Source organism: Protopterus annectens, chromosome 11.part0 (genome assembly GCF_019279795.1).
Source record: "Protopterus annectens isolate FY-2018-M chromosome 11.part0, PAN1.0, whole genome shotgun sequence".
NCBI classification, from domain to species: domain Eukaryota; kingdom Metazoa; phylum Chordata; order Ceratodontiformes; family Protopteridae; genus Protopterus; species Protopterus annectens.
This window is the reverse complement of record NC_056745.1, coordinates 1,157,824,527-1,157,850,776: the sequence shown is the minus strand read 5'-3', so window position 1 is coordinate 1,157,850,776 and position 26,250 is coordinate 1,157,824,527. Positions and strand designations below refer to the sequence as shown.

At 44.2% G+C, this 26,250-nt stretch overlaps 1 protein-coding gene across 1 annotated transcript in view; it reads left to right on the top strand.

Annotated features, from left to right (window-relative positions):
* Window positions 1–25,672, top strand: part of SLC26A5 (solute carrier family 26 member 5) — a 1,021,139-nt gene extending 995,467 nt beyond the window's left edge. Inside the window, exon 21 of the mRNA XM_044088519.1 lies at window positions 24,980–25,672. Within this exon, the coding sequence (XP_043944454.1) occupies window positions 24,980–25,152 (173 nt within the window). The 3' untranslated portion in view covers window positions 25,153–25,672. The remainder of the gene's footprint in view (window positions 1–24,979) is intronic.
* The last annotated feature ends 578 nt before the right edge of the window (window positions 25,673–26,250 follow it).

Sequence of the window (26,250 nt, the reverse complement as noted above, 5' to 3'; positions counted from 1 at the left end):
GGGTGTCTGCTTTGGAGGTCTCTGCTGCTTAGGCAGATCTTTATTTTGAGCCTCCGAGTATGTTTTTGTGTGATTATGTGTTTGTTTTGCTGTCGTGGTAGGTCTATGTGAGACTGGAATTGTAGTGAGTGTGGTTTCCTTCTCCACCTGACTGGTTATGGCAGTATTGAGTAGAGAGAGCCTAGCCTCCAGTTTGGTATATGGTTGCATCACTCACATATATTTGAATTTGTTGTTAGGAAGAGGGAGGTTGTCTGTGTACATGAGGCTGCTATAACATTGCCTCTGGATTACCACACTCACCAGCTGGACTGGAGAGGAGATTGACAACTGACCTTTGGACATGCTGGAATACTATTGTGAATTCCGTAATAATTGAAAACAAGGTCCAGTGGGGAGTGAGGGTGTACTGATATTAATTTCTACTGCTGACTGATATAATAGCTTCAGTGAGCAAGTGCCAGGTAACTTAAGTGCAATGTGTTACAATTAAGTAAATGCAAAAACGACAAGCAGTCACTTTCTGTCAAGTGTAACAAGGAAATAAGTACAGTAAGCAATGCAGATATCAGTAGTGATTCACAGAAGTGCTGGGAAGCTGTGTATTATGTGGAATTAGCGTACCAGTGAAATAACAAGCTAACAAATAACAAGCATATAAACAAAGCTAGATTCAGGAGGCTTGGATGTAGTGTATGCTACAGCAAACAAGGTGTACCAATGTCAGTAAGATACAGTTCAGATATGCAGGAACTATAAACCTTACACCAGAAGTTCCCAGCTATGAATGGCAGAGTACAGCCTATTCTCACACAAGAGTGCAGACCACAAACCTTGTTAATGTTAAATAACTGGCCTGAAGCCCAACTGCTTATACCAGAACTAATACACTTGGACACTGGGCTCTCAGTCAGCAGTTCCCAACTTAGAAGGATGAAAGCTACCTGTCCTGCCACCACAGTGCTTGCCACAAACCTTCCTAATGTAAAACAACTGGTCTGAAGGCCAAGTGCTTAATCCAAAAGACTTAGAATGATAGCTACACTTTAATCAAGTTACAACCAAGCAGTAATAACTACAATTTAATACTTTATGTATAGAATGTGTACCATATATTGCTGACATACTCTGATGATATCCTGTTTGTGTACTTTTCCAGGGAGATATGGCTCCAAAAAGGAACCCTGCCTACTCTGCTGCAGAGGACGAAGTGATCCACCAGAGCCTGGTGCGTGACTATGACATCCTGTTTTCACGCACCACCCAGAATCAGCAGGAGAGGTCTGCACTGTGGAAAAACCTTGTCAGCAGGATAAATGATGTTGGCATGCATGATAGGACATATGAGCAGGTGAGACATCACTGCAGTGATTTGATTAGAAATGTCTGCCAGCGTGCTGCAGATATCCGCAGGCAACAGGTTGCCACAGGTGGGGGGTGGCCACACATCCCCCCCCTCACCAGACAGGAGGGGCTACTGCTAAGTGTCGTGGATCCAGCCCCAGAACAACAACAGCATCAGACTTGCATCATGATGGAGGTTGGATCCACACAGCAGCAAGACACTGAGCGTGCAGGTAAGATGCCATATGTAGATATGACTGTTCTGTACACTGTTACTTCATGCATGCATAAGGTGTGCACGTGGTATGTATCTGTCATCATGATATGTAATTGTGTATGTGTGATACTGACATTATGAGCAGCTGATGCGTATAAGGGAACTGGTGTACTACTGTACTGTATCATATGCAAAACAAATGGCACACTTGTGCCCGCTGACATTACTTTCTTCATATTTCCAGGTCCCTCCCATCTAGCAACGAGGCAGGCCATACATGCTGGTGAGTGTGTTTATCATTACCTGAAAAACAATTTATAATACTAGTAAGAGTAGTGTAACTCTGTAGTATACATGCTGGTGAGTGCGTTTAATAATACCTGCAATACTCAAGTTAATACTAGTAAGAGTAGTGTAACTCAGTACTGATGTGTGTGTGTACTGTGGGGTGTGCATGTGTGCAAGTGTGCCTGTGCCCATGTGTGTGTGTGTCCATGAGTGCATGTGTCCATTTCTGAATGTGTGCATTTGTATTGAAGTGCATCACCGTAAAATATGTGTTGAGACTGTAACCTGTGTTCCCTGTTTTCCTCCCGTAGGTTCTGGTGCTGCACTGGTGACCTGCAGCAGGGAACCTGAATCTTGTGCCCCAGGTACTGATGATGATGAAATGTCTATAATGGTGCAGGAAGGTGTGTCTGGGTCCGCCATTGGTCAGCCAATTGACAGTACACAGCTGTCAACCTCTTCAATGCGCACAGTCATCCTGCCGTTACATCCTTTGTCACCATTGTCCCTAGGCGATGGACAGTATGCATTGGGAATAGATCAGGGTAATGTGGTACCTGTGGTACATGCATCCCCACAAAGCAGCCATGAGCAGGGTCCTCCAATGGTACCATGCAGACAGTCGCCCATGGGTTCTCGTGGGGGCATCCATGTCCGTACTGCCTCTGGCCGACGTGCCCAAGGAGGTATGTCAACCTTCACTATGTTTTGGACTGTTATGTAGGCACAGGCGCGTATGGAAAGGTACACCAGACAAGGTCTGAGGGAGCTGACAGCATGTCGCACAGCCATGACAGATGGCATGTGTGATATTGCGAATGCTGTTTGTAATTTCACAGATGTCGTTGACAGACGTTGTGGGGACATACAACAGCTGCTCCACAACCAGATGTCCATGGGCCAGGGCGATGGTGTGCGTTTGCGGTGTCGACGTGGCCGTATGCCGGCAACAGTACCAGCTGGCAGTCGCCGCGGACGACAACAGGCCCACTCACGCATCTCAAGTGCCAGCAGCAGCCCCAGCAATGCTGGGTCAGTGCTGTCATCAGGACGCCCAGGGAGATCACGTGCACGTGGCTCTGGACAGTCCCAACAGGGAACTGTGTCCAGTCAACACACACCCACTTCCGATGACAGTACCCAGTCTGGGTTAGTACCGGATACGGTCCGTAGCACCCCTGCCAGGCACAGGTACCGTGTCCATGCCCACAGACACTGATATGGATGACCTGACAGGTGCAGTCTGTGGCTGTCCACAAAATCCTGTACATGGCAGCCATTATGTGGGACTGTGTGCGTGCTTACACACATGCAGAAATTTAACACCTAGGGCAAACACATGCACACACATACTGCACCAACACTGGTCCACCCTGTACTGCTGCTCCTCACAAACACACATACACACACATGTCAATTGGTGTTACCAGTGGCTGACTTGGGCATACCTAACCCACACCCTGTGCATATGATGACACTGTGCCACCTCCTGCATACTACAACATCAGTGCAGGAAAAGGTAAACACGTTGCTGATGCACAGGATGACTACATAGATGTGTATAAGTAGTAACATGTTGGTAACTGTTCACTGTTCCACTATGATTGTGTGTATATCCCAGCATTCCTGCTGCAGTAACTGTATGAATGTCCTGAATTGTTATCTGCACCCATACTACTTACCAAAGTGTACCAGCTGCACACCATCACATGCTACCATTGACTATGGGAATGTGCATCATGTGCTGTTATGTAGATTCAGCTATATGTATCTGTTTTGTCACACATGCATTTACACACACCCTGCTACCCCCACACATGCACACGCTCACCTGCCATTTCCATTATTTATTACCCTACATGAGTAGCTGTCGACACATGACAGGTACACATTTGAAAAGTGCACTATTTGGATTACTACCAATTTCCTCTTCTCTACCTGTACTCACAGGGTGCAGGCAACCTCATTAGTTTAAAAGTGTAATGTGCATCAGGTACTGTGGTTCCCTGATTGCCACATCCAACATGTTTTCCATACGGAAATGCACACACAGAAACATCCCACATCCACACACTTGCCACATTCAGGTTTCAAAACACTATCTAGGTATAGTCTGGTACATGTGCATGTTACAGTAGCATGTAGCACTATACTGAGTACTGGCAGTTGTCTGTTGTCATGTTGTTTGTATAGGGTGCTGTCAACATCACTGTTTGTTAAGGGAAATGTGCACCCTGCAGTGTGTAGCCCCATTTGGCAAAAGCCACATCCCATCCCCAGCATTGTGCACACACTAACCCCACTCACACTAAAACACATACTTTCCATTTGCAAGATTCAAACCCCTACCTAACTGTGTTATGACACTAGAGACAGACACATTAGCAGAGTGCGCTATTTGCATTAGTGGGAGAAATCCTTTCTAATGCTGTACTTAGAGGGTGCTGACATCATCTGTGTTTAGGAAGAGGGATGTGCACCCTGTAGTGTGTTCTCCCAGTTGGCAAAAGGCACTTTTCCCACACAGCATTATGCACACACACAAACCCCACTCACACTAACTCACATACATTCCCTTTGCAGGATTCAAACCCCTACCTAACTATGTTATGACACTAGAGAAAGACGCATTAGCAGAGCGCGCTATACGAATTACTGGGGAGCTTTAATTCAGGTAATATAGTTAGAGAGTGCTGACATCATCAGTGTTTCAAAAGGGGAATCTGCATCCTGCAGTGTACTGTCACAGTTGCTAATAGGGGCATTTCCCACACACACACATAGATGTGTTTGAGGTTTGCATATGTGGGGGATCCAGTACTCCAGTGTGATTAGTATATGGTTCGATTGCAACAATGAGGGATATACTTCAAGTGGTGAGCGTTTTGTACTCATGTTTGTGATGATCAGGTCTAGTATATTTTCCCCTCTTGTGGGAATGTTGACTACCTGTTCCATAGCTAAAGAGTTTCTGAACTATGGGAACCCTAGAGCTTGGGTATTGTGACTTGAGTAATGTTCACAGTCTATGTTTGGGTAGTTGAAGTCACCCAGTATGATGGTGTTTGCAGAGAAATCTATACTCTCCTATGTCATCATGAAGGCTATGCGGGATTCCTGAGTTTGAGAGGGTGATGTAAGAGCTCCTCTGTGTCTCTTTCCATGTGGTCCAGGGAGGTACGTCTCAGGTTGTTCACACCAGCATGGACAATGACTGCCTCATACTTGTATTTGCTGTGGAGTGACCTGAGTGCTTGTGTTATGTGGCACATTCTATCACCCGACAGGTAGCTAAATGTGACCCTCACCTTGCTCAGTCTGGAGGGCGGGACGTCAGTGTGTCTGACTATGGCATCACCTATTATAGGTGTGTCACACATTGTGTTTGGCCTTATGGGCTGTGCCTGTTAAGAACACTGACTTTGTGAGGTCTGTGTTGCTTGAGATATGTGTTCATGTGGGATGCAGCGTATCTGGCCATGTCATTTCTGTCCGTGGTCTGGTAAGTATCACCTTTGGTGACATAGGTATTCATATGTCAGCTGGTGAGCATTTGCTGTGTTACCTACTGAAAGTGGTACAGCTTGTTTGTTGTACAATGGACTACATGCAGCCCTGCTTACAGTAGCTGTGTTTGCATGCATGTTTCCTTGCAGTTACCCTGGAATACTGATCCGACCTGCCATGCAGAGTTACACAGCTTCTGTGGACTCCTAGTGACATCTGCATAGCTTACTATATGTATGTTCATGTCTCGCTTGACAGAATGTCAGTTTCTCCTGTGTACATGTACGTTGCCTGTGACACTTTGCATATGACTTACCTGGCATCTGTCCACGTGAGCAGTCATATATGCCACTGCAGGACTCTAAACCTGATGATGCACACACTCAAAACATTCCTCAGCATGGAGAACATCGCTATCTGTGCAATAACAGATACCGGATTCAGGGCTACCAACAGCACTCCAGCACTACCAAGTTATACCTCATACCATGCTTTTCAGGCCCAAAACTTGCACAAAACCACAAAAGGAGGGGGTGTCTTGATATTCATCCAAGATACCCACACCTCCAGGTTGGTGGCAAAGCACCAAACATCAGAGACTATCCATATGCAAGTAACAATGGGTAAAACTGCCTTCCAGGTTATAGCCTGCTACAGACCACCCTCACAAACACAAGAACCGCACTTGGCCTTCCTGAAAACAGTTGGAAATATGTAGGTCTGTCCATACACCATTATATTGGGTGGGTTAAACTACCCAAACATAGACTGGGAACATGACTGTAGCTCCAACACCCTAGCCCACAGATTACTGGAATTTATATACCAATATGCTATGGAACAACTTGTTACCACTCACACAAGAGGGGAAAACATGCTGAACCTGATCATCACCAACATGGGGACTCTATGCTCCAGACCAGAAGTGTATCCCTCACTGGTAAGATCAGACCATAAACTAATCTCACTGGATATTCACATCCCAAGGCCACCCCCTGCACAGAAGAATACAGTCAACAACTCATGTAAAGCATGTTCACACTCCTCATAAATGATGTGGAAACCGTCAAAGCCCCCAGGCCTGTTGAAAATATGGACCAGACTGCAGATACCTGTATAAAGGCATTCTATGAACACCTTCAGGAATGCATGGATCATGCAATCCCAGATAAAAGCAAGACCCAATCCTCCAAAGGCAGACGTCCTGTGCGGTGGACACCAGCCATAAACAAACAATACAATAGAAGGATGAAGCTACTAAATGATACAACAAACTCCCAAAATGTGAAGGCATCACTGATGAGTATTAGAAGAAAATTACAGGCACTCATAAGATTGTCTAAGGCCATCTTTGAGAGAAGATTCCACAAGACACTGAGGATAATCACAAGGCTTTCTGTAGTTATGTTAGGAACCTGGGTGGTAATTCCCAGATATGCTCAGAGGTAGTCCAAGATGTCACAAGAAATACCAAGCACACAGACATTGCCAACATCCTAGTGGACAGGTTCACTGTTACCTTCTCCCCCCCTCCACACCAAAAGGGCAAATATTTCTCCCAGCAGAGTGCTGCCCCCCTGACATCTCAGATGCTCAGGTAAGAGCTGCCCTCTCCAAAGCAATAAACACTGCATCAATGGGACCAGACAGTGTCCCAGGCTGTGTCCTACATGAACTCCAAGAAGAGCTACACCCAGACATAACACTACTGTTCAATCCCAGCCTTACTACACGATATGTGGCCAAAGAGTGGTGTACAGCAACAGTGGTCCCTCTACGTTTAGGTGGTGCCTTAACGGATCCTGGACACTATCACCCCATAAGTCTGAATATCTTGGTCTGCAAAGCTATCGCAAGGATCATCATGAAACCTCATAAATATAGATATTGGGGACCTACAGACACTTCATCATACACAGTTTGGCTTTGTTAATGGCAGATCCTGCCTCTCAAACCTGTTTGATTTCTTTGAAACAGTCACCAAGGCCACTGTCAAGGGGAAGGTGGTCTACACAGCCTACCTGGACCTTGCATAAGCCTTTGATACAATACCCCACTTGTGCATTCTAGGGAAGCTCACCAGTCGACATATTAACCCCTATGTCACTACAGATATTGCACAGTGGCTCAAGGGCAGAACACACATGGTTAGAATTGCTGGAGCCATGTCAGCCTCAAAACCAGTTACAAGTGGTGTCCCACAAGGCTCAGCCCTGGGATCTGTCTTGTTCAGTATATATTTATCAGAGGTACAGGCCAACATGGAAGGACTGTGGCTGAGCAAGTCGCAGATGACTGCAAACTGGATGCCATAATCAACTCTCCAGCCAACACACGCATCCTCCAAAAGGGCCTCTTAGAAACAGACAACTTGTGCCACAGCCATGGCCTCAAGCTGAATGCCAAAAAGTGTATAGTCATTCCCCTTTGGCAAAAACAAAGTGACCACAAAGTACCACATATGTGTTAATCCATTAAGTGCAGATGAAGGAATTATGGACCTTGGGGTACACAAGTTGATAGCATTCTCTCATTTGACAACCACATGGCCAAAGTGGTTAGGAAAACATTTTATATAGGCCACCTCATCATGAAGGGATTCACATGTAGATCAGGGGAGGACATTGTGCCTCTTTACTTATCCCTCATCATGCCCATAATTGACTACAATGCCCCTGTCGGCATGCACCTTACCAGGCACCTGCAGCAACTGGAAAGACCACAAAAGTACCTCAACAAGAGGATCAAAGGGCTCAAACAGATGCCACATACTGACTGGTTAAAGAAACAGCAGCTCTACTCAGTGGCATACTGCCTCTTCATAGGCAATCTGTGCCTGACATATAAAGCCATGTCAAACCCTGACTTAATGGTCATGCTGCACCTCAGAATATCCAGATCCCATCAAGCTACACGCTGGAAAGACTTGAACCTCAGGAGTGATATACATAGGACATGCTGGAGGGACACATAACTCAGAGGCTCCCTTCACTCTGGAATATTATCCCAATAGAGGTTAGGCAGAGTCATTCAGTGACTGTCTTCAAGAGGAATATTAATGACTGGATGGGACATTGTAGGTTTACCCTGGGTATCACTTATGTGTCACTGTTAGACAGAGGCACAGTATACTAACCGTGGAAAAGGGCATAGCAAGATAGATTTACAATGCATGGTGAAAGCCACACACATTCTGGCTAGGTTTATAAATGCCCTAGGGCAGATAGCCTAGTATGAACCTATGAACCTATGTATCTTGTTCACCATTGGCCTTATGTGCTGTTAATCACCAATTCAATCTCAATACTATGGTAGCATGTGCAAAGGTCAGTTGTCAGTCACCTCTATGGTACAGTTGTGGAATATGTGAGTCATGTAGTAATGTCACAGCTGCCACATGTACACAGTCAACCCTATCCCCTACCCATGGATGTACAACACATGTATGAGATGGAAACACATAGCCAAACAGTGGACTAAGCACTCGGAACCCAGTACTGGCATAACCTGTCAGGTGGCATGAAATACTACAGTGACTGCAATACCAGTCTGACGTAGACCTACACTGATAGCAATACAAGCATGGGAACACACCGGGCCATTCATGGAGCCTAAAAATGGCATCCTGCCTGAGTGGCAGACACCTCTGCAGCTGGCACACAGGCATACGTTAGGCCTGAACACAGACAGCACGCATAGCACACAAATCCTGTGTGCCAAACAAGCACAGTCTGTACAGCTATACAACACTACTGCTGCAGTTGTGTTAGGTACTTTTATTGTCTGGTACAGTGAGGTCATGCTCACCAGGCTGGACAAGGTGAAGGTCACAGTGATATGCTCATGGGGCACTATGGTCCACCACATAACATAAGCATACAGGTCAGTCAGATGCATGGACACATATGACTCAGTCATTGTCCATGCCACTACAGCTGATGTGTGATGTCCCTCACTGGAATACATGATAGGGAACATGGAAGGGCTCACTGAGCATGTGGCACAGGCTGGTAGAACCCTGACCTTGGTTGGCATCATACCCTCACCAGGAATGCTGACATATTACTGAATGCTAATGAATTACTGTAGCTACAACACCCTAGCTGAAAGGTTCTTAGCATGCGGTCACTGCATTGCTATGGAACAACTTCTTACCACTCCCACAACAGATGAGAACATGCAGCACCTCTTCATCAACAACATGTAGACTATATGCCCCAGACCAGGTGTGTATCCCTCACTACTAGGTTGATAGCATCTACATCTCACACTGTATATACACATCCCACATGCAGCACCTGCACAGAAGACCACAGTCATAATGTTACCCAGTGCAAATACCATGTATTCACATGTGGCAGGCATCACACATGGTAACTATTGAAGGTCACAGGTACATATGTGTATTTGGTACACACATACATCATGTGCGCATTGCCATAACTGGTTTAATCGATGTCATGCATTATTGTGAGAAACAACCTGCACACATGGGCATTCTGTGTGAGCAAAACACACGTGACATGTCTGGAATCAAAAGCCATAAATAATTGTGATATTGTTTAGAAAGGGGTATGTGCATCCTGTAGTGTGTTTTCCCAGTTGCCAAAAGGGATGTTTCTTTCATACACACTTGCCACTTGCTGGATTCAAACCCCTACCTAACTATGTTATAACACTAGAGACGGACGCATTAGCAGAGCGCGCTATTCGGATTACTGGGAGATTTCTTTTCTCCTGATATACTTATAGGGTGCTGACATCATCGGTGTTTAGAAAGGGGAATGGGCATCCTGTGGTGTGTTTTCACAGGTGCCAAAAGGGATGTTCTTTTCATACACACACACACAAACCCCCCTTCACACACACTTGCTGGATTCAAACCCCTACTTATGTTATGACACTAGAGATGGATGCATTAGCAGAGCGCGCTATTCGCATTACTGGGAGATTTCTTTTCTCCTGATATACTTATAGGGTGCTGACATCATCGGTGTTTAGAAAGGGGAATGGGCATCCTGTGGTGTGTTTTCACAGTTGCCAAAAGGGATGTTCTTTTCATACACACTTACACACACACTAACGCCCCTTCACACACACTTGCTGGATTCAAACCCCTACCTATGTTATGACACTAGAGACAGACGCATTAGCAGAGCGCGCTATTCGCATTACTGGGAGATTTCTTTTCTCCTGATATACTTACAGGGTGCTGACATCATCAGTGTTTAGAAAGGGGAATGGGCATCCTGTGGTGTGTTTTCACAGTTGCCAAAAGGGATGTTCCTTTCATACACACTTACACACACCCCCCTTCACACACACTTGCCACTTGCTGGATTCAAACCCCTACCTAACTATGTTATGACACTAGAGACGGACGCATTAGCAGAGCGCGCTATTCGCATTACTGGGAGATTTCTTTTCTCCTGATATACTTACAGGGTGCTGACATTATCAGTGTTTAGAAAGGGGAATGAGCATCCTGTGGTGTGTTTTCCCAGTTGCTAAGAGGAACATTTCCCTCACACAGACTTGCACACAGACCAACCACAATCACCCACACACACACACTCTGGATAAGCTGTCATTCCCTAGGGCAAACAGCCTAGTGTTGACCTCTACACCCATATGTTTAACTGTCAGATGCACATTATTTGGTGCTGATAGCAGTGTTTGCAGGTTTGTATTGCCATAACATTTCTTGTTTGTATGAACAACTTGTGTATCTGTGGACGATGTTTGCATATGGGGGAAATCCACTATATCATGCATGTCTCTGTAGTCATTTAAGTGTGAGCACTGGTCAGATTGCTATAATGTTGTTGGTTACTGGAATAACACGTACATATACCAGATATATGTGGCAAAATGCTAAACTGATATTTGGACTAAGTGTGTGAGCATGCCCAGTTCAGCCTTCCCATGGCATGTTGTGTGAAAGATGTCTCATTTATCAAAGTGTGTGAGCATGCCCAGTGTGAGCTTTCCATATGTTGAACTCTGCAGCCCATCACATTTGTGGATGAGTGTGAACTTCAACAAATATCTCCTGTTTATGGTTGTGTGTTCTGTGTCATGTTGTGTAGTTACTGTCCAAATGCTTTTTGTGTGAACACAACAGGGATTATACTGTGCCTGCAGGCTTTGCATGGGATACTTTGCATACAATTGTCAACATCTGTTCATACTGACCTAACACTGTAGTACTGTATAGTGTAGTGGTTCAGTACTTTCACTGTGGTGGACAGTATCCTGGGCTTTAGTCCTATCACTGCTTTACATTTCCATAGTGAGCACAACAGCCTGGTTAGGGTCCAGTTGTGCACATCTGCACAAAGGCGGTGCCTCTACGGACCCTGGTAATTACCGCCCCATAAGCTTAACAAGTCTAGTCTGCAAAGCTATGGAGAGGATCATAATGGAGCTCATAAACAAAGATATAGGGGACATGCAGACATTGGACCCGTCTCAGTTTGGCTTTGTCAAGGGCAGATCATGCCTTTTGAACTTGGTCGACTTCTTCAAAACAGTCAGTAAGGCCATTGATGAGGGAAAGGCAGTCCATACAGCCTACCTTGACCTTGCAAAGGCTTTCGACACAATACCCCACTCGGGTATTGTAGAAAAACTTACCAACTTAAATGTAAACCCATATGTCACAAGATGGGTTGCAAACTGGCTTAAGGACAGGACCCACAGGGTTAGAGTTGCTGGCGCTATGTCAGACTCCAAGCCGGTCACAAGTGGTGTCCCTCACGGCTCGGTCCTTGGCCCCCTATTGTTCGGCATCTACTTCTCAGAAGTACAGGCCAACATGGGAGGACTTTGGCTGACAAAGTTTGCAGATGAATGCAAACTGGGCGCCATAGTTGAAAGTGCATCAGACACGGATATCCTTCAGAAGGGACTCACGGAAACTGATAGCTGGTGCCAGAGCCATGGCCTGAAGTTAAATGCCAAAACATGTATAGTCATATCCTTCGGGAAAAGCAAGGTAACCCCAAGCTACCATATAGGTGGCAATCCTCTAAGCACAGAAGAGGTTATCAGGGACCTGGGGACCCAGGTTGACAGTAGCCTTTCTTTTGACACTCACGTTGCTAAAGTGGTTAGAAAGACCTTCTACATTGCCCACCTGATCATGAAGGGATTCACATCCAAATCTAGTGAGGTCATTGTTCCCCTGTACTCTTCACTTATCAGACCAATGATCGAGTACAATGCCCCATTCGGGATGTATCTCACCCGACATCTGCAGCAATTGGAGAGACCCCAAAAGTCCCTCACCAAAAGGATAAAGGGACTCCAACGTCTGTCATATGCTGCCAGATTGAAGAAACTCCAGCTCTATTCAGTCGCATACCGTCTTCTCAGACGTGACATGTGCCTGACATACAAGGCCATGTCCAACCAGGAATTAATGGACATGCTCCACCTCAAAAACTCCAAATCCACCAGAACCACTAGGGCAAGTGACTTAAACCTTAGCAGGGATATAAGTAGGACATGCTGGAGGGATAGATTTATCACTCAGAGACTCCCTATGCTGTGGAATAGAATCCCGGTCCATGTGAGGCAGAGCACCTTGCTGGCTCTGTTCAAGAGGAATCTTGACCTGTGGATGGGAGATCGTAGGTTTACCCCGGGAATCGTCTCTGTGTCACTGCTGGACAGAGGCACAACAAACTAATGGGCACAGTATTGTTTCCATATAAGGGGTGGCGTAAGCCACAAAACTCTGGGCTAGGCTTATAAATGCCTTAGGGCAGATAGCCTAGTATAAACCTATGAACCTATCTGACCATGTTGCATTATGTTCAGATATTAACTACTTACAACAGCCTCGTCCAACATCAGTAGTGCATTCCACAACATAGGCGTACATTGGCAAACACTACTGATGTGCCCTAGGCCATTTCTAATGCTAGTCAGAGAGTGTGTTTGTCCTTCGACAAATTGTAAGTGTAGTTTGCCATGACATATGTCATGTTTAGTATACTGTGCCTCTGTCTTCCCGTGACATAACAGTGATACTCAGGGTAAACCTACCATCTCCCATCCACTCATTAAGATTCCTGTTGAGGAGAATCAACGAGTGACTCTATGGATAACCTGTACTGGTAGTTTAATCATGCGTGGGGGTGGCTTCTGTGTTATGGATAATGCAGTACAGCTTGTCCTATGTATGTCAGTGCTGGGGTTCAGGTCCCTCATGTGCATAGTTCACTGCCATTCAGATTGTACAAGGTGCAGCATGTTCATTGATTCCAGCTTGGACATGGCTTTCTACATCAGGCACAGCTTGCGTCTGGGTGGCCAGCATGGCAGTGTGTGGAGTTGCACTCTGTTTAATCAGGCAACACATTACATCTGTTCAAGCTCTTTGATAATCCTGGTGAGGTACTGTTGTGGACTTTACAGTTGATGGAGGTGTCTGCTGAGGTACATCCCACAGGGGCTGTTGTAGTCAATTGTAACACTGATGAAGGATAACTGCAGAACCACAATGACCTCCCCTTATCTAGATGTCATAACCTTCATGATTAGGTTGGTATATGGATTGTTTCTGTTAACACTACAGCCACATGTTTGTTCAATGCAGGATATATATCACCTTGTGTACCCAGGTCTGTCATTACATGTTAAGTATGTAATGGGTTAACACCTATGTGGTAATTGGTGGTCACTTACTGTATATCCACAGAGGTTGACTATACAGTTTTCTCCATTTAACATGCTGACATGGCTATGGCACCAGTTGTCTGTTTCTATGTGGCCCTTTTGTGGGATGCTTGTGTCAGCTGGAGTGTCAGATATGTTGGGCGGTTTGTAGTCCTCTGCAAACATGTTCAGGCACAGTCCTTACATGTTGGCCTGTACCTATGGGGCATATACACCAGGCAGGGGACGGTCCCAGGACCAAGCTTTGTGGGATACCTGTTATATGTGGTTTGTAGTCCGACGTGGCTGCAGCATGTCTGACCATGTCAGTTCTGTCGTTGGTCTGGTTTGCAACCCCTCTAGTGACATAGGGGTGTATATATAAGCTGGGGAGCATATCTATATTGAACACATAGGGTATTGTATGGAAGGCTTTGCAAGGTCCAGCTACACTGTGTGGACCACATTGCCCTCACCAGTGACCTCAATTACTGTTTCAACTGAGTCACACATGTTTAGGGGCGGGGTCTGCACTTAATAAACCCACACTGGGTAGGGTCGGGTGTCAATAGATCCCCAATATCTTTATGTCTGCGGTACATGCTGATCCTTTCCATAGCTGTGCAGACCAAGCTTCTCAGGATTCTGTGGTGGTTGTTTTTAGTATCCATTCAGGCGACACCTTTCTTGAGAACGACCACTGTTGTTGTACACTCCTCTTTGGGTACATATCCTGTGGTAAGGCTGACATAATGTTAGGGAGGCAGCAGTCTGCTGGGAAAGATATTTTGCATTATGGGGGGGGGTTTGCACTGCACCTGTCAGGATGTATGTTGGCAATACGTGTGTGTGTTTGGTATGTTGTTTGTAATATTTGTGTGATCCAGAGCATATCTGGGAATTCACAACACGCTTCCTACCATCAGTTGCAGCAGCCTTGGGGTTATCCTTAGTGTCCTGTACAATTTGTATCATAATAGGTTCATAGGTTCATTCTAGGCTATCCACCCTAGGGCATTTGTAAGCCTAGCCACAGTGTGTGTGGCTTTGCCACCTGCTATGTAAATATTATGGCCATTTATGATTTACTTAGCTGTGCCTCTGTCTGGACATGACACAGTAAAGACCCCCAGTGTACATCTACAATTATCCATCCATTTTGCAAACTTCCTGTTGAAGAGTGTCAGTGAGGGGCTCTGCCTAACATGTAGTGGTATTCTGTTCCAGGGTGTGGAGAGACTCAGGGTTAGGTATCTGTCCCTCCAGCACATCCTATTTGATTATGTGTTGAGGTTGACATCTCTGACTCACACAGCTCCGATGGCTTTGAGTTTCCTGGGGTGGAGCATGTCCATTACTTCTGTGTTGGACATGGACTTGTACAACAGACATACAATGCCTCTGTGTAGGCAGTATGTGACTGCATTCAGCTGTGGTGTCTACAGTCAGGCAGCATATGACATATATTTGAGACCCTTTCTGACTCTTGGTGAGGTACCTTTGAGGTCTTTCTAACTGCTGCAGGTGCCAGGTAATGTACATCCCAAATGAGGCATTGTACTACAATATGGTCTGACAAGGGAACAGTATAGGGGCACAATGACCTTTGTTGACATAGATGTGAATCCTTTCATGATCGTGTCCAGTATAGACAGTCTTCCTAGCCAAATTGGCGATGTGACTGTCACATAACAGGTTACTGTCCACTTGCGTCACTAGGTCCCTGATTACTCCTTCCACACATAATGGTTTACCACCTATGTGGTAATTTGTGTGTACCTTGTTTTGTATTTGGTGGTACATTCATACTGTCCACTGTCTTCAGGACAGTGGGGTGGGGTTTTTGTGTGTGAGAGTGTGGTCTGTAGCATGCTACAGACTGTACAGCAGTCTTGCCTATGGTTAGTTGCACATGGGTGGACTGCAATGACATAAGCATTGTCAGTTAACTGGACGTATAGGTGTCTGTGCTGAATATGGATACTTACCCTCCTTTTATGTTTTGTTCCAGGTTTTGTGGCCATAACATATAACCTGGTAGTGCTGGTGTGCTGTCACGAGGCTTGCAGCAGGTTTCTATCACTGGACAGACATCAATGTTCTCCATACTGGGGAGAGCCTCAGGAGCATGCATATTGAGGTTTACACATCTGGCATTGATCAGCATTACCCTTCTGTTTCTTTCCAGTTTTGTTTTCTATGGTGGTGGGTTAGTCTTTTCGGCCTTGCCTATGAAAGGATCTCTGTAGGTTGCAAAAGCCTTAGGCAATATCCAGACGCTCATGGGTAACAGGTGCAAGCCATCCCTGGAACAGCAGCATGTCTCACTATGGAGTCACCTATTACAACTGTGTCAGGCATGTTGTTTCTCCTTCTGTCCTGTGACTGTTTGGCACACCAGCTTTGTGTACTATGTGTTACATGTGCTATGTCTGGAGGTTGTTTTATTGGGTGTCTGCTTTGGAGGCTTGTGTTGGTGTTGTGTGTTTGTAATTAGGGCCTCTGGGAATGGTTTTGTGTTTATGTGTTTGGTTTACAGTCATTGTAGGTCTATGTGGGACTGGGTTTGTGGTGTATGTGGTTACCTTGTCCTCCTGACTAGTTTTGACAGTACTGATTTGGGGGTGCTCAGGCTCGGTTTGGCTACCTGGTTGCGTCTATCACATATATTTGTATTTATTGGGGTGAGTTGTTGTGTGTGTACTTGGGACAGGTGTCACATTGCCACTGGATTCACAGATTCTACTTGTTTTGCCTGGCCTTAGTGGATTGTATGTGTGGACACATTTTATTGCCATACTAGTGATCACTGATTACTTCACTTTTATGTTTGATCTATCATGTGGTAGCTTCCTCATTCTCTTCAATGGTTTAGTAATTGCTGGAGTCCAGCATGCCAGATGCCTGGGTGTATGGCGTTGTGTCTTGTTGTTATTTGTGATTGCAGACTCCAAGCACTCTTGGCTGTGTTCATGGTATGCCTGTATAACATGTTCTGCAGTGTGTCCCATATTCTGGACTTGCACAGGGCCTTTCATGGATTCCACATTGGTTTGTAGGGGTGCAAGCTATGCTTTATACATGTGTTTCACTGTGGTATTCTGGCCAGGGACTGGGGTCGGGATGTGTAACTACAGTGTGATTACTCTATGGTCTGGTCTTACCAGTGAGGGATACACTTCTCATCTTGACATCCAGTACACATATTTCTGATTATCACATACAGTATGCTTACCCCTCTTGTGGAAGTGTTACATTTTGCATGTCCATTTTGTTTGATGGATTCTGGGAAATTGTCTACAAATGTGTCGGTGCTAGTATAATACAAAGAGTATAGTGACAAACGTCTCAAAAGCTGACTTCACACTTCTTCAGATTGAGATGGTATCCTTTAAGCCCACTGGGCCAGTGGAAACCACAACACACAATGGTGACTCCTTCACAGACGCTTTCTACGGACATCTCCAAGAAAGCATGGACCATGCAATCACAAATAAAACCAAGACCCTCTCCACCAAGGGAAAGTGGCCTGTCTGGTGGACCCCAGCCATAAACAAACTGTATAACAACTGAAGGATACTAATGCAAGACAGAGCTACATCTCCTAAAGGGAAGGCAGCTGTGATCAGCACTAGTAAAAAGCTACATTCTCTCATAAAGACATCCAAGGTCAACTTTGAGACAAAAATCACAAAAGACAATAAAGATAACCACAATGCCTTCTTCAGTTATGTCAGAAACCTGGGTGGGAACCCTCAGATATGCTCAGAGTTGGTACACAACAACATATATTTCAGTGACCTGACAGATATTGGCAACATTCTGGCAGACAGGTTCAGTGCAATTTTCCCCCTCCCTCACCCCCAAAGGAAGATAGTTATCACAGCTGAATGTAACCTCACTGTCATCTCAAATGTCCATGTGAGAGCCGCACTCAGCAAAGACAAGAACACAGCATCAATAGGACCTGATGGTATCCCCAGTTGCATGCTATGTGAACTCCAGAAGGAGCTAAACCCATATATACAAATGCTATTTAACCTTAGCCTTGCTACAGGATATGTACCTGAACACTGGCGTACAGCAACAGTGGTCCCACTCCACAAAGGAGATGCCTCCACAGACCCTGGGAACTACCACCACACAAGCTTAACCAGCCTTGTCTGCAAAGCTATGGAAAGAGTCATTATGGAGCTCTTAAACAGAGACATTGGTGACCTACAGACCCTTGATCCCACCCAGTTCAGCTTTGTACAGGGCAGATCCTGCCTTTTGCACCTAGTTGACTATTTTGAAACTGTCAGTAGGGCCATTGATGAGGGCTAAGCGGTCCACACAGCCTACCTGCACTTGGCTAAGGCCTTTGACACAATACCCCACTCAGGCATCATAGACAAGCTCAACAGCTGAAATATAAAACCATATGTCACAGGATAGGTTGCAAAATGGCTAAGAAACAGAACCCATAAAGTCGACATTGCAGGTGCCTTGTCAGATTCAAAGCCAGTCACAAGTGGTGTCCCACAAGGATCTGTCCTGGGACCCCTCTTATTTGGCATTTACTTTTCAGATGTGAAAGCAAACATAGGAGGGTTGTGGCTGACATAGTCTGCAGATGACTGCAACCTAGGCACCATAGTGAATACATCAGCCGGCACACACATCCTACAGAATGCCCTCACAAAGACAGATAGCTGGTGCCGGAATCATGGCCTGAAACTGAATGCAACTGATGTGTTGTCATCCCCTTTGGGAGGAACAAAGTACCCACAAATCAATACATAGACAGCAACCCACTGAGCACAGAAAACAAATCAGACACCTGGGGACCCATGTAGATAGTGACCTCTCGTTTGACACCCATGTTGCCAAAGTGGTTAGAAAGACTTTTTATCTTGCCCACCTTATCATAAAGGGTTTTCCATCCAGATCAAAGGAGGTCATTGTACCCCTTATCAGGCCCATGATTGAATACAAAGCCCCATTTGGTATGTACCTCACCCAGCACTTGCAACAGCTGGAGAGACCCCAAAAGTACCTTACCAAGAGGATCAAGGGTCTACAACACATGTCATATGCTTCCAGACTAAAGGAAATCCAGCTTTATTCAGTAGCATACCGCCTACTTACAGGTGACCTATGCCTGACATACAAGACCATGTCCAATCAGGATTTGGTGGACATGCTCCACTGCAAGCAATCCAAATCCACCAGAACCATGAGAGCTAAAGATTTGAACCTCAGCACATACATGTATAGGACATGCTGGAGGGACAGAGTCATAACTCAGAGGCTTCTCACACTCTAGCAAAGAATCCCAGTTCATGTTAGACAGAGTCCCTCACTGACTCTCTTCAAGAGAAATCTGGACAAGTGGATGTGAGATTGTAGGTTTACCTCAGGGGTCCTCCCTGTGTCTCTACTAGACAGAGGCACAGTCAAGTTATTCGATTAAGTAAGGGGGTCATAATGTGTCACTACTAAGTCAGAGGCACAATATTCGGAATCTATTCTGTACACTTATTACCACTGTAAGGGGTGGCAATAGCCACATCACTATGGCTAGGCTTATAAATGCACTAGGGCAGATAGCCTAGTAGTAAACTATGAAACTATGGTGCAATATAATGTGGTTTGGGGGGCTTGATATCTTCCTGTATTCCAACATAGGCCTGGTGCAGTTCCTGCTATTAGGACAGTGGTCTGCAGCAAGCTATATAGTAGTAGGCAGTTTTAGCCATTGGTATTTGACCATGGCTAATCCATGTTGCTTCTTGTTGTGGTACCAACATGGGGGTGTGGTTATCCATGACATTTATTGCTAGTCACCCTCGTTTTGTAGCTTGTTCCATGTTTTGCAGCTGTACATCACTGTATGAGGTGTGACCTGGTAGTGTTAGGGTGCTGATGTGGGCTTTGACCCAGTTTTCTATTACAGCACTGATATCTACATTCTCTATACTGTGTGCGTTTACACTGCACGCATCTTGCTGTTTATACTTCTGGCATTGGGTAGCATTACATCTAGGTTCCTATCCCTTGTGGTACCTATGAAGGTGGGTTTGTGTTTTGTGGTTTATGATTGGTGAGGGTGGATGTTAGTCAGGGTCCTCAGGTGTGCATATGGTACATGGTGTTACATTACTTAACACATGGCATTCATGCCTCAGGTGGTGCTGCAGGGCTGCCTCTGTCAGATGCACATACTACACTCCCTGTACATGTTTGGAAGCAGGTTGTGTCATGTTAGGCGTCCCTGTTACTATATGAGTGAGTCGGAGGGGGTATCAGTCCCAGTGTTCCTACTGAGCCAGTGTATGTGCTATGCATTGCCTCTTTGCCAAGGCCAGGGCATACTGGGCACGCCTCCTTCTGCCTACTGGGGCAAGGTCAGGTTGTTCCTCCTCCGAGTCACCCTCTGCCTGTGGTGGCCTTGGCAATGGTGGGGGTATGTTTGGACAAGCCCTATGCTGGTCTTGCTGCAGCTGTTTCCGCAGGATCATATTATGGAGCATAGCACATATCATGATCATTTGGGTACATGTAGTTGGTGTGTACTGCAAGGCTCCACCAGATGCGTCCAGACACTGGAACCATGACTTGAGCAGCCCAAACACACGCTCTATGACATTACGTGTTTGTGCGTGTGCCTCATTATGGCGTTCCTGTTCAGGTGTGTGTGCATTTCTGATGGGTGTCATCAGCCACGGCTCAAGTGCATAACCTGCATCCCCCACTAGGTGTCTGTGTGGGAAGTCCCCACTGGCAAATGATTGGTACAGCTGCGTCAGATGCCAGATGTGGGAATCGTGGTAGCTCCCAGGGCAGCCAGCACAAACATTCATTATTATGCCCTGGGCATCACACACAACCTGGCAGTTGATGGAGGGGAATCCCTTGCGGTTAATGTAGGCTCTACCCCGCTCCCCGGCTGGTGCTTTGATGCATATGTGCGTGCAGTCTATTGCACCCAGTACCTCACGGTATCCCACTATTTGCTGGAAGAGACGCATATTGCTGGCCAATACCTCACGGGCATTGGGGAAATATACATGATCACTGACATGTGCTGACATGGCATCCAGGAACTGGTGCAGTACCCTGGAGGCTGATTTCTGTGATATCCCCATCATATCACCAGTTGGTCTCTGGAAGGTACCTGTTGCTAGTATTCTTAGGCCAACACATACCTTGGTTTCTACTGGGATGGGTTCCCCTCTGTTGGTTCTGTGTGTGAGGCGTGGCCTGCACAGCTCAACAATTTGCTGCAGAAGGTCTCTGTCCACTCTGTAGTGCTCTACTATCTCCAGCTCATGTAACCCATGGTAGGTGACCCTGGGCCTGTATACTCTCCTCCTTCTCCTCACTCTGGGTTGTCTGTCAGCATCTGCATTGTCACCACCCTCAGCAATTCGCCTATGCCTGATTATAACAGCTATGGCAGCCCCTAGCATTTCTGCTCTGAGTTCAGCTTTTTCAGTTTTCAATTCTGATAGCTTACTCCTTTCTTGCAGTATCTCTTGAGAGAAACACCCTGCACTGCTGTTTGCAGTGTTTTAAGTGCTGGGTTGGGCTTCTAGTCTGTCTGTGTAATTGCCTGCCTCCAATTGTTATCACCAATTAACTCCAGCAGTATCCTCTGGCAGCTTCCTTGTATTCTGGTTGTTTCCTGTTTCCTCTCTGTTTCCTCAGGGGGAGCAATGTGCACACCAGCTTAAGCTAGCTCACAGTTACTTAAGCGTGACACATCCTTACGGTGTGGACTTGGCTGATTCATGATAAAGCGTGCGCATTGCCTTATACACGTGCGCACGCAAACCGTTGTCAACGGTTTGCAACATGCTCCCACATGTTGAACCTGCCTTACACGTGCGCACACGCGCGCATGCACCTATATCAAGAAAGTTTGAGTGTAGGGATAGTGTGCACCCTCTATTTCTTGACTTTCCTAGTGTTCTGTTGGGACACACCTCTCTCCCTGATGTCTGTCTGTCATCTGTCACGTTACACTGCCCTCCAATGTGATACATTTATTTCTATCATTCCCCCCTGTGATGTCACCTACCTCTTACTCTATTCCTCCCCCTTCTGTAACTCTTACATTACTCGTAAAGTGCTCATTACCTATGTGGCAGTGTGATTCAGTATTGTAACCCTCATTTACATAGGATTGCCTAGTAATGCTTAGTTACATCACTTACACTGAGCTTCCCCCCCTTGGCAACCACTACACGGTGGCCATATTGTTTTTGGTCTGCTAGTCCCTGCATTGTCATTCCATTTAATACATAACACCCACAATTGTGGGCTTATAAGCTTCGGTTTTCACTTTTAGGCAGCGCACCCCGTTTGCGTGGGTGTGCGCTGCAGTTAAACATCAAAATCCCCCGAAAAAAAAAAAGTTATTTTAAATAATTTTGCATCAGTTTTAATGCCAATGGCCACATATTTGGCCATTGGCATGCTAAATGACACATATGCACCCTTTATTTGGAGCTGACATAGCTCCGTTGTCAATTGCAGAAATGTACTCAGTTGTCAGCTGAGTACATTTCTGCTAAACGTCCGTTACACGGACTGCTTTGGGCTTCCTGGATCGCTCAAATACCTCATTTGTATATCTTTGAGCTGCAAATGAGGTATTGAGCATTTCCACGCCCAGTCCTTGTAAGAGATGTTTTAGCTGTCTCTTACACGGAGGTTTGGGCTGTTCCTGGATCGGGAGGCTTACACTACTCTTAAACTCCGTGTAAGCCTTTGTGAATCCTGCCCAATGTTTATATTCTAAGATCTAACTTGATGAAGAAAAGCAGAAAATCCTGAGAGGAACAATACTAAATCTGAATGATGTACAGGCATGTTGACTGTTTTTGTAGTCTGTGTAGTATATTGACCATGATGTTCATATCCATAATCCATGCCATGGTTAATGCAAAGCTGTTAGTTTGTCTCTTAAATTATTTATAACTACTACAGATGATTTTGAAGTTTCAGTGTGCATCTTAAATGAATGGAACCTTTTTATGTTAGTGAGCAGTGCTGTCCTTTTTATATAACTTGTCCTTTACTATGATGTATATGTCCAGAATTATTATTCACCCCCTCTGGTTTGTGTTTCATCAAGTAGAATACATTGAAGACAAAAATGTTTGTCTCTACTTAAGATATATATTGCTAGGCATCTCATGGTCTCTGTTGTCACTTGTTTAGTATTCCCATGTTCCTATGTAATAGTGCTGAACAGATGTAAATGTAACCTACAAACTTGTCTGTTTTATCACCCAGTAGCCAGTGTCTGAGTTAATGAAGTGTATCTCTGGTTATTTATTCTTTCTAGTTCAGTTGAGATAGTATTCCTTCTCAGGTACACACAGGGATGTAATCAATGTTCACTGCAGTCTCAAAAAAAATGAAAATGGAAGGATTTGATACCCTATCGTGAATTCCTAAGCATGTATAAAATTGTAGAAGCAAGCTGGAGAGATTTATTATGTACATTATTATAGCAATAACCCACGCCTGGGTGTGGGTAATGCTGGATTTACACACGGTTGGCGTGGTTTGGTCCCGAGGGCGACCAAACAAAAGACAACTGTGGTAAATCAGCATTACCAGAAGTGGGTTATTATTACTCATGGTGTTAGTTTGTTTTGTATTATGTTTGTATTGTTGTTATTTATGTTTTGTTTGCTTTTTTTGTATTCTTCCACTTTTGTGAGATAAAATAGTCCACACTTTCAGTTTGTGTTTATTGTTTATTTCTGTTTTAATTTAAATACGTTATTTTTTAGTTTTTCAGGAAATGTTAGGAAAGGGCTAGGTGGTGCTTGGTATAATATAGTTTAAGCAGTGTAGAAGTTTATAACGTGTAGTTATGTTTTAGTAGTTATAGGTATGTTGAAATGTGGTGTAGTTTTAATTTGTATTAATTTTTTAAAATATGTACTTTTACTATTTGGTCACTAGATGGTGGTGTTGTATGCGCTTTTATTAGATGTATGCTGATGTGGACGTTCAGTATGGTGTGTGTTTTTGACTTTGCGAGGGATGTGTGGTGTGTTTTTAGTATGTACATTTTTTGGAGTTGTCTGTGTATAGGTATTGTAGGGAATATAGGTAAGTGAATGGTTTTATGAGAATGCGTGGTTTTATTGTGTTATAAGTGGTGGTTATGTAGTGTGTGTGTGTGATGTATTTGCGACTGCATGACTTTTTATTTTTAGTGTTGAGGTGAGGAATGAGGAGTGTAGTATGGAAATTGGTTAGTTTTCTGTGTTTTCGTTAAATTGTTGTGTGTTTTGGGTATTAGATTTACTTTACTGTTTATTTGCTGTCATGCATATTTAGCGACGGACTTTTGTTGTTTCTTGTAGGATTTACTATGTGCACGCTGGTTGGATTAGCCAATCAGCATGCACGTTTGTCGGGTTTGCGATGTTCGCATGGTATAATACCACATATCTACTGTCTTTAGGCCCACAAGTCAATTCTGATATTCACTTTGTATACAATGCATGTATATATTTCATTTTGTCATTCCCTCTGTGTACAATGTCATGTATCTATTTTATTTGCTCTCAGGCTGAGACTGAGTGGGATCAGTGTTCTACCCCAGTTAACAAATTTAAAATAAACTTTCATGTTTAAGTGTGAATTTTTTTTTCACTTGAGTATTTTATCGATAGGTTATGTATATTTTGATTAGGTAAAATTTAGCTATGTTTCTGTTTCAAATTTTGTTAAATGTTGACTATTACCTTTAAATGCAGTACAACTATTGATAAAATGAAAGCATTGAAAGAAAACTAGGAAATCACAACATGAACTGACAGATTAGAAAATTAGACTTTGTCGTTAACAAGTCTTTTTTAATCGTAAATAAAAAAATAAGTTTATATTGGAGTGTTCGTTTTCAGTTTTGCCATTATTACATTTCACTCTTTGAAATTTATCTCACAGGGCCAGTTATGGAAGACCTGAACAGACTTAAGTTTTTTGAAAAGTCCAGCAGAGAAATATTTTTCAGTGGAATCCATGATGCAGTCCTCAACTATCAGTTGAGAACATCTATTGCTGGTGCACTTTCTGAAGATCCTAACATTCTTGCCTTAGACAGGCAAACTGTGCTTTAAATGCACTCTAGATGGACATTTCTATGTTCCTATATTATGGCCAAAATATTTCTATATGTGAACAACTGGATTTAAAATGTTCCATGTCCTTTCCTAGATGGCTGCCTTGCTGAATCAGTGTAATATTGTGATTTCTTTGAGGCGGTGGATTCTGTCAAAGGAGTCTAGACCATAGGTTCACTACTGCTGTAATTTTTTACAGCTTATTTTAAAACAGAACTTTTAACTGGAAGTATTTTAAAATTAATAACTTGAGCACTATTATTTAATAATTTGTAGATTAAATATGGTACTATGCTTGAATAACTTATTGCTGCTAATTGTCTTTTTTCCCTACATATAGAGTTATTTTGAGTATTCTATTCGTACATGGTGTTAATAGAACTTGTCAAAAAATTGCACCTATGGATACAAAGCATTTTCTAGAGCTGTATTTTTGTAAGAGCTATTTTTGTTTTCCTAATGTATATGTGTTTTCAAACATTATTGTTTAATTACAGTATTACTGGCTGAAGCTTCAGATGCAATGTGTCCACTGGTAGTTCATGTCTGTATTCTTAAAGTCAGCTGTGTAATGGAGACATAAAATGTGTCTGAAAATGAAATTGATTTTATTCAAGTCATAACAAGTGTGTAACTGCTAATTATTGGGCTGCAGTGAACAGTCAAATAATAAGGTATACATTCTCTAAGGAAATCTATCAGGTAACCAGAAATATTTTCGGTCAGTCTCTCTTCTCAGTTAAACTTGCACCTTTCACACATAATAGTTAATTTTAACACCAACACATTCAACATTCAGTTAGCCCCTAAAAAGTGAAAGTGTATAAAATAATAACTGTTACATTTGACAGTTAATTTGCTAACTTTTTAGGATTTAAAATGTTTTACATCTGTGTCTGCAGTATTCACATATAAAGTACAAGTTCTTGCTCAAAACTTGTCAGCACTTCAGAACGTTCCATGCAGTTTCTATTTTCTAGTATGCCATGTTAGCTACTAGTCATGTCCACCCCCAGTGGGCAATCGCTGTCAACTAAACCAGTGGTATTGGGGCTCAGTCATCCGTGCAGTAATCAGACTTTTTTTTTTTTGGCC